Source organism: Macrobrachium rosenbergii, chromosome 47, assembly GCF_040412425.1.
Source record: "Macrobrachium rosenbergii isolate ZJJX-2024 chromosome 47, ASM4041242v1, whole genome shotgun sequence".
In the NCBI taxonomy this organism is placed as follows: domain Eukaryota; kingdom Metazoa; phylum Arthropoda; class Malacostraca; order Decapoda; family Palaemonidae; genus Macrobrachium; species Macrobrachium rosenbergii.
In genome coordinates, this window is record NC_089787.1 from 31,130,932 (window position 1) to 31,140,623 (window position 9,692).

The 9,692-nt window shown below is 37.2% G+C and overlaps 1 protein-coding gene across 11 annotated transcripts in view; it reads right to left on the reverse strand.

Moving 5' to 3' along the window:
- The window catches only part of LOC136830731 (otoferlin-like), a 722,463-nt gene that overhangs the window by 33,721 nt on the left and 679,050 nt on the right, over positions 1-9,692 (reverse strand). For all 11 annotated transcript variants that reach the window (XM_067090537.1, XM_067090535.1, XM_067090531.1 and 8 more), the window contains 6 exons: positions 5,506-5,720; positions 4,343-4,526; positions 3,744-3,940; positions 2,901-3,098; positions 2,297-2,413; positions 1,597-1,749 (listed from right to left, as the gene is read on the reverse strand). In XM_067090537.1, coding sequence (XP_066946638.1) covers positions 1,597-1,749; positions 2,297-2,413; positions 2,901-3,098; positions 3,744-3,940; positions 4,343-4,526; positions 5,506-5,720 — 1,064 coding nt within the window. The remainder of the gene's footprint in view (positions 1-1,596; positions 1,750-2,296; positions 2,414-2,900; positions 3,099-3,743; positions 3,941-4,342; positions 4,527-5,505; positions 5,721-9,692) is intronic.

Genomic DNA, 9,692 nt, shown 5'->3' on the forward strand with positions numbered 1-9,692 from the left:
GTTATTATGACTTGACTTTTGCAATTGGAAATCTGTAATGTTTTGCTTTTGAAGACAGCACATGCAAAGACTGTGTTAAAAATAGTATGAAAATGGAGGATTCGAACCTGGGCTTTTGGTTTAAAAACAACGACAGACCATTTTGGCCACAGGAATGCGTACACCTTGCTGTACATATTCCTGTACATACCCCGAACAAATTCCTGCGTTTGGAATAGCTAGCAACCCATCTCCATCTTGAAAGTAGATTGAAAGTTTGTAACACTTGGCTAATTATAAATTTCTGTCAATCCTACGTGCACTTTTTATATTCATAAATAGTAAGCCACAATATTAAACGATATTTGAGGTTTAAATTTGTGTTTATTTTTTGTTTGTATATATAAAAACACAATCACATACACACACATATATATATATTGTATATATACACACACACACACACACACATATATATATATATATATACTGTATATATATATATATATATATATATATATATATATATATATATATATATATATATATATATATATATATATATATATATATATATATATATATATATATATTACATACATACATACATACATACATATACTCTCTTGCATTTTGGTTTATGCATCGCCGCCAAAAGTCGTGAAAGCTTCCAGCACCGAAGATGATGCGACCTTATCAAAAGCACTCTCCTGCCGCCGCCGTTTTCACCCGCATTATCTTGAGAGGCTGCGGGGGATGACTTCGAAAAACATAATGGATACCCCGAGGAACGGTCTACGCTTCAAGCTTTGCACTTTTCTTTTCGCTGACCTGATCATCTTTATTATTATTATTATTATTATTATTATTATTATTATTATTATTATTATTCATAAAGGGGATATATTCGTATGAGTCGAGAAAAGACCTTGAATTTGCATTTTGTGAGATGAGAGGAAACAACTTCCGCTTATCATGATTATCGCGTTGGAAAACATCTATAATGGAGAACATGATATTATACAACCATGTCATTACTAGCAAAAAATAATGCTTTATTTCAGTTAAGAATAGCGTTTAAGATACTAAGAAACTGGTAAGGCCTAATTCAATCTAAAATGAATGGTTGTTATCATAATCGTCTGACGTGTAAGGGAAGATATATGATAACTTCATGTGACAGGTAATTACCAAGGTTAGTTGCAGTAAATATTGCCTAAGAAACTGTAGGTAATTGCAATGTTACAAGACACAAACTCCAGGAAGTCTAAATACTATCGTTTCAAAGATAATGCGATTAAATAAAAAATGGATACTCTTTAAAATATAAATAAGCTACGCCTAAAAAGGTTTAATTTAGTGGGGCCTTATTCGCCCTTATTCTTTCTTTTTTTATTACAATGTCACTGTAACCATTTAACAAATAATTATCTAAAATATGCTTAAAGGAACCTGAATCACCCAATCTAATGTCTTCCTTTTTTCCATTATCCTGAAGGAAAAGAAAAACTAAAACGCATGAAAACACAAACTTAAACAATAAAAAAATTGCACAATAAAAGCGCAAGCACTCCAAGCGACGTCTTTCGACGGCGCAGGGGGAAAAATAAACTTCACCTTGAGGAAAATAGTCTGTGTGATGCCGCAGTGTTTTCCTCTTTCCTGGTCGACTGAGGAGTAGATAAGATGTCTCGCCGGGATCCTCTGATAGGCTACTCTTTTCCCTCCGCTGATCATCCATACAAAGACATCCGGCAAGGCGTGTTGGGGCTGGAGGAGGGATAGAAAAGTTTGTATGTAAGATGAGGCAGATTGGCAAAAAAAAAAAAAAAAAAAAAAAAAAAAAAAAAAAAAAGACCCCTACTTTCAAGACACTGAGATAACACCAAATAATAATACATGGAGAAGGTAATTTCCTTTGATTTATACAAACAGATACAATTACATGAGTAAATTAAATTTCCTAAGGACAAAGATTAACCGGCAATGCTGTTTACGTCCTTTTCAAAAACAGTCACTAACAGCACTATGATTCAAGGTTGGAAATCTTGGGGAAGGCACCTTCCTTCAAAAAGGGCTAAGCAAATGAACTTTCTTTAGTATCAGCTGACACAGCTATCTATTAAAAACACGAGAAAAAGTTTCTCTCTCTCTGAAATACACAAATCGTGATAAGAGATCGGTATCGACCTTTGAAACTTAAAAAACAAAAAACCCACAAACTGAAGACCAAGTATATTTTGAAGCACACAGTTTAGGGTCGTCATACTCCCTCTTCAGTGGGAAAACATTATCTCCACACAAATCTTAAACTTACATCCTCAATGAGTCCTTTGAGCTTGGTGAGGTAGGAATGAGCAGTCTTGTACCTTTCCTTTAAGCTGTGTCTTGTGACGAGGGCTTTCGTGTGCCTTGCCGCGCTGCCTAGATGATCCTTAAATGCCAGGCAGAATGTGGACATGATTAGGAAGGCTGATTTTTGTATGCATGTGTAAGGTTCCATGAGCTTTATATGTCAGGATATATTGTATTAAAGCGAAGCTGGAAGTCTTAAGAATTAGCTAATTCTTAGTTTTACATTGAAACGCACATATATGTCATTCCTCAATTAGGTCATTACAGAGTTTTACACAAGTTTTCATCAAAGTAAAGATCTGATGAATTACTGTTTGTCTTCAAGTGTCATGTGTCTTTTATACACGATGACGTTTTATGCAGAGCTTGAATTGGCTCACTTACAATGCTAAACAGGCTGTAAAAACATACACTTCTTAAAGTAGTAGTTTAACAAGAAAAAAAACTAGTTAAATGGCTTCTCAACTGTAATAAACTCTCCTTCTCCTTTACAAAAACACCCACACAAGTAAAGAGCAGTTTAATGCCAGACCAATTCATCTGACATTATTCTACAACAAACTCACGATTTCCCTCTGGCAGAGTCTCATTCTCTCCTTGTCCAGTTTCGTCCTTCCCCCTGTAGATCCCGCGGAGGCCGCCCTAGCGAGACTCAGGTACTGGCCACACGCCGTGACGAGCTCTTCCAGGACCTCCCTCAAGCGCCGTTCTGCGCTGCCGTCGTCTTCCTCGAGGAGGCCTGACACTTCCGACAATCCTTCTTCCTGTGAGGCGGTTCGTGGAAAAGGGTCAGTTTATAAGGAGGTTGATCTCAACTGAAGGGTTTTACTGATGGTGTCAAGCTTTCCAGTATTGTTTGATCATCATTAGTTTCGAAAAGTAGCTTCCATACAACGGAATCCACTTTATGTATATAAAGAAAAAGATAGACTGGAAAAATACTAATTCTCAATGGGGCAATACAGTACTCATGAGCATTAAAGTAAAAAATTAAAATTACTGAGTGTCCAATTTTCATGTGTTTAAATCTGTTATGCAATACACTTAGTATTTTTTACAGTTATTTTCATGTGTAAGCAGACTGGTGGAATTTAATTCTTAACGTTAACTACAAAAAGAAATCATGCACGACTCATAAATTAATTACTAATAAGCTTGCCATCCATGGCATTTGCTTCAGTTAATCTAAATGATTTACTTTTTATAATCTATAATATTTTCCTTCCAGTTTCCGAACAGCTTTACCATCTTCGATTCTTATTACCAACTTCTATAGTAAAAATTCCTGTTGGTATCATGAAAGAGAAAAACAAAAATTCACTTGTCTCCCTTTGTTATTTATTATTATTATTATTATTATTATTATTATTTTTACCAGATCACTGAGCTGAGCTTATACTGAGGCTCACCAGCTTGTTGGCAATGGTAGCAATGACGTTCGAATTGAAGAGTCTTCTCCTGTGGTCTTGGAAGAACGATCTGACGTAGAGGCAGGGTTTGTCGTCCCAGAAAGGCAGGAAATAGTAGGTTTTGTCGTTCGTCATGGGCTTCATGGGCGGGGTCGTCGACTGCCACATGGATGCCTCGGCAACAACAGATTCAGGACCTTTTGAAGTAAATATTGATGGTTACAGCGTAAGACCCAACAGCCAAGTCGGTATCTAAGTTTAAAAATTCTTACGATTAATTTCTCCCTGCAAAGATTTTGTTCTCAAACCACGAATGAAGAAACATCCACTTACGCATATTTAAGCATGTAAGTGGTCTATATATACATGCACACACACACACACACACACACACACACACACACACACACACACACACACACACACATATATATATATATATATATATATATATATATATATATATATATATATATACACACATTTACGGATATAAAAAAAAGTGTGAAATGCCAACAAATACTGAACAAATCCTACAGCGCTGAATCTCTATATATATGAATATTCCAGCTCCTAAAATCTACTCGAATGCCGCTCACCCGAATCCCCGTCGCTCTCCTCGTCGCTGGAAGGCCTGGCCGTCGAGGACCCATCCAGGGAATTGCCAGCATTCCCGATGGAGAGCTCGAACGAGACCGGCTTATCGCTCACCCGCTTCTCGACCATGGTCGCCTCGTGGACAGATGCGAACAGCAGGAACTCCTCGGACTTCCCGTAATTACTCTGGAAAGGAATTGGGAGATGTGGTCGTAATTACAGACACCCCCCCTACTTACGAACGTTCAACTTACAAACAAATGGGATCGCAAATTAAAATTGTGTTCAGAGTGCTCCTCTTTGCCACCTTTATGTTCAAATCTTGTTTTGCGCGCCTATTCTGTACATACATACTGTATGTACAGTGTATTATTGTGTTTTAGGGTGAAAAAACGTACAGTACTGTATTGACTTTATATCATACTGTACTTAAATAGGCATGAAGAGTAAAGTAACTAACTCATAATCATTTCAACATACAAATGGCCGTCCGTAATCTAAACCTGTTTGTAATTAGGGTGGTGTCTGTACTGAAGCTGATAAATGATGAAGTTCACGTAGGTTTTAGAGGAACGGGGCATCGTTTCCAATTTTTGGTGAACGAGCCTGAAATATGGAAATGAATCTTTGATAAGAACATAAACCTACAACTGCGCTTCAATACTCTGTTAATGACCTAAACTAATGGCAGATTTGTTTAGCAAGTCAGCAAACAAACTCCCATTTACAAACATTTCTTAGAAATGAGTTCAGACTCACTGTTGCAGAAATGAGTTTGAAAGTAAATATATTGAGAACAGTGACACCAAGTTGGGGAGAGGTGCGGAGATGTATTAAGTAACAGAATTTACCAGGTGGAATCTTTACTAAGGGAGGATGACACAACCAAGTCTGGTTATGGGGTTTCTGGATCAGAGTGGAGGCTTGCAACCTCTACCCTTGCAGAAAAATCTATTCAACTAGAAAGTCATAACTTCTGGAGTCAACCCGACCTCTCTATGGGGTTTCTGTATCGGAATAGAGGCTTGTAACCTTTACTATTGCAGAAAAATCCATGCAACTAGAAAGTTTTAACCTCTGGAGGCGACCCAACTCCTCTACGAGAAAACGGCCATCAGCTGGAAAATAACAATAACAATGACGACCGAATTTCTTCTGATCTTACCTCCTGTATGGGAAGCGTGTTCTCGACCTCTACCTCCGAGGGAGCCACGTCCAGCTGATCCGTGATCTGGCACCTGACGGACAACAGTATTCGACCCCTGTAAGCGATTCCTTCGCCTAGACCCGCGTTGAGGGAGGCGTGTTCGTCCATGACTGATCCATCTCTCGTCGAACCGTACAAGTGAACGTATGCTGGGCCGAAGGTCGGTAGGAACCCTGATAAAAGAAATAAAGAAATAATTACGTGACTGTGCAAGTTTGTTTGCCTTGTGCATGCATGCAACAGTAAATAAAAGATGGGGGCTGTACATTTTACTCAATTTTCAGGCGATTAGTAAAATAACGCAGTGTACTTCTTATAAGATATCTGTTGTTGTCGTTTAATTCTAATTCCTTAAAAGAACTGCAGTAAAATGAACTTACAAACCAATTTCCCAAAAGGACTGCACTTAATTCAGCGTCAACGAAATTCCCTAAAAGAAATGTAATAAATTCAACTTCTACCCAATACCCTACAAGAAATGCAATGAGTTTAACTAGAACCGAGTACCTTATGAAAAAGAAATTACTCGGAAATGCTTGTGAATGCAACAGTGCCGTTATTTGAGAAACAAATTGACTACCAAGACTATCGGGAGACTATCGAGGGGTCATATGCACTGCAACAGCACAAAATGCATCGCTACATGGTTCAAAAGTGCGAACTATTCTAGAATAAAACTGTTAGGGAGCTAATTCACTATGGAAAATGCTGCAGGCATGAAACTAGAAAAAAAGGATCAAGCAACATTTGGCACCAAAATATTGCAGCATCCAAATTATTATTAGTATCTTCAACGCTATGTTATTCTGCTTGTTGGGCCATGCGACCGTTGTGTCTGGTGAAGAGTGTAGGTTTTAATGAATCTCAAATAGTATATCAAAATGCGAAAGCTACTTTTGAAATGAAACCAAACTTCCTGCAATGCTTGCGGGTTTTGTTATTATGATTATGATTATTATTATTATTATTATTATTATTATTATTATTATTATTCAAAATGTGCACCAATTCACACGGAACAACTCGAGAAAAGGCCACTAATCTGCTAGGCAGGCTTATGTATGATATTATACCCTTCTGAGGAAAAAGATGGTATTAATAATAATACAAACTTTTTTTTTTATAAATACAAGCCAATGAACCGCAAATTAGAAGTAAAGAATAAGGCTATGAAATATATTAATTCCCCAAAACCAAGGAATACCAACGCGCATTACATTTACTTGAGTCCACCCAACCCCTTCACCAGCATGAAAGACCAGGGCAACTTGAACTCAATACCCATTCACAAAAAAAAAAAAAAAAAAAAAAAAAAAAAAAAAAAAAAAAAAAAAAAGTCTGAACGACCCTCTTATGACATTTAGGAGGAAAAGATCAGTCGCAGTTATATGAACGACCAGATGGTACTGGCATGTTATTAGTGAGAGAGAGAGAGAGAGAGAGAGAGAGAGAGAGAGACTGTGTAAACTGCTCCCTTTTACATCTAAAGACCACAAGATATTGAAATGTGGCAGTATTTGGAGATGAAACACAAATGCACAACTGGGTGCTGGATGAATTAATAAAAAGGGTGGCAATCAAAAACTTTTCACAAACTCATATAAAATCTGGTTGACATAAAAAAGCAAGAACATACACACACACACACACACACACAGAGAGAGAGAGAGAGAGAGAGAGAGAGAGAGAGAGAGAGAGAGAGAGAGAGAGAGAGAGAGAGAGATAATAAATAAGTAAACACCAAATATGTCCAAAGAGTGTGCTTCAAGCTGTGTAAAGGCAACACGGTGTTTGATATGTTTAGGGAAATAATACTAAAAGCTGATAACTTCAAAAAATCAAAAATCTATTTGCTGAAACTTTGAGATGCGTTTAAGAAAGGATAACGGTCGAAAAGATGACAGGAAAAAATTCCCAAGAGTGAAATAAGATTTACGGACATAAATGAGGCGAAAAAGAATCTCCAAATGGACCAAAATAAAATTAGGACAGAAGGGAAAAAGAACCGTACACCAAAGGAGGAAAGAAAGAGCTTGCATGCCAGTGAGCTAAAAGCAAATGGCTCCTGAAGGAGTTAAAGAAAGGAATACCTTAACAGAGGCAGACATAAGACAACTGATAAAAAAGAGACGAAGATAAATAGTGGAGAACAGACCACAACGGAAAATGCAGCCATACACGTCACATGAATCACGTTCAATCCCACACGGATGAAGAAGCGACATAGACATGAAACTCACTTTAAAGCAAATTAGATTGAAAGGAATAAAAGTGAAGCATAAGAATCAAATAGGAGTGAAGTGATCAAAGAGGTCGCATAAATACATTGTTGAATCAAGCTGAAAGACAATCAGGCATTTCGTACAGGTGCAACTTTAATCCTGAAACCTTAATGACTAAAACGAGAATTCTGCAGTGCGTTGTCAGGTAAGGTACTCGGCAACGCTCCGAACCAATTGACAGGAGAGAGAGAGAGAGAGAGAGAGAGAGAGAGAGAGAGAGAGAGAGAGAGAGAGAGAGAGAGAGAGAGTTGAATATAGTGATGACAGAGGCTGAAGCAGTATCGCAGGGACAAACAGACAACTCGGAGAGAGAGAGAGAGAGAGAGAGAGAGAGAGAGAGAGAGAGAGAGAGAGAGAGAGAGAGAGAGAGAGAGAGAGTTGGATAATTTAGAAACAAAGACTAAAGAAGTATCACAAGGGCAAACACAGCTCAGAGAGAGAGAGAGAGAGAGAGAGAGAGAGAACTGAATATCGTGGAGATAAAGACTAAAGAAGTATCACAAGGACAAACACAGCTCTGAGAGAGAGAGAGAGAGAGAGAGAGAGAGAGAGAGAGAGAGAGAGAGAGAGAGAGAGAGAGAGAGAGAACTGAATATCGTGGAGATAAAGACTGAAGCAGTATTACAGGGACAAACAGACAACTCGAAGAGAGAGAGAGAGAGAGAGAGAGAGAGAGAGAGAGAGAGAGAGAGAGAGAGAGAGAGAGAGAGAGAGAGAGTCCAGAAGCAAAGTGAGGGTTGAGAGGAGGACAACGGAGGAGAAAGCCTCTTTCCTTAAAAGCCTTATCAAGGGGAACTGTCGGGAGACAAGGTCTCGCCTCATGCGGGAACGATATCCTATGCCAGACAGACAGGGAGCTGGAAATAGACTTCGGAACCCGGATGACGATCCCAGACTGACAACGTGGTTCTATGTTGCTTTATTTCAGTCGCATCAAGATGTAATGTAACTGTCACCTAAAATAATTTTTTTTTAAGAACGAATTTTTTCCAATAGCAAATATATTTTTCTTTTTTTATAAAAAAATAAATGTTTTTTTTTCTTTAAATAAAAGAATGAATTTTTTCCAATAGCATATATATTTTTCTCTTTTTATAAAAAAAATAAATATTCTTTCGATAGCAAATGAAAAATTTTTCTTTTAATAAAAGAATGTGTGTTTTCAGATAATAAATGCAGTTTTATTTTTTAAAGGAATGTTTTTTCCAATAGCAAAGGCAGTTTTCTTATTTTTTAACAAATAATTTAATGCTTTTCCGATAGCAATTGGAGTTTTTTGTTTATAAAGAACGAATGGTAAAAGAATGAATATTTCTCTGATAGCAAATTCAAAGTTTTCTTATTTTTTATATAACAATGAATGTTTTCCTATAGCAATTGCAGTTTTCATTTTTTTTTATAAAACAATGAATGTTTTTCCGATACCTGATGCAGAAATTCGTTTTTTTATAGAAGATGAATTTTGTCCCTATATTTCAACGATAATCCACGAAACTAAAAAACCACATATAGTCCTTAATATACTTGAATCAAGAAACTAAAATCGTGTCTACAGAAGGAAGATAATTAAACTAAAAAAACAATTAAAGGTCCATTAAAAGATTAAGCGAAAGTCCTAACGTCACTATTCCAGGACACTTACAGCAGCCCTTGCCAAATATGAAGACGGTAAATTTAACAACTAACCAAAATTTAACTTGGAAAAACCAATGTCTTTCACTGCCCATTATTAAACTGAGAAGAGAAAGAAGCTGATTTATGCATCGCCTTGCGAAATGTCTCAGTCGCTTCATCAGCCTGGCGCCAAAATCTCTGACCACAGGCTATTCTCAAGGATAAGCCTTGGCAGATCCATACGAGCTG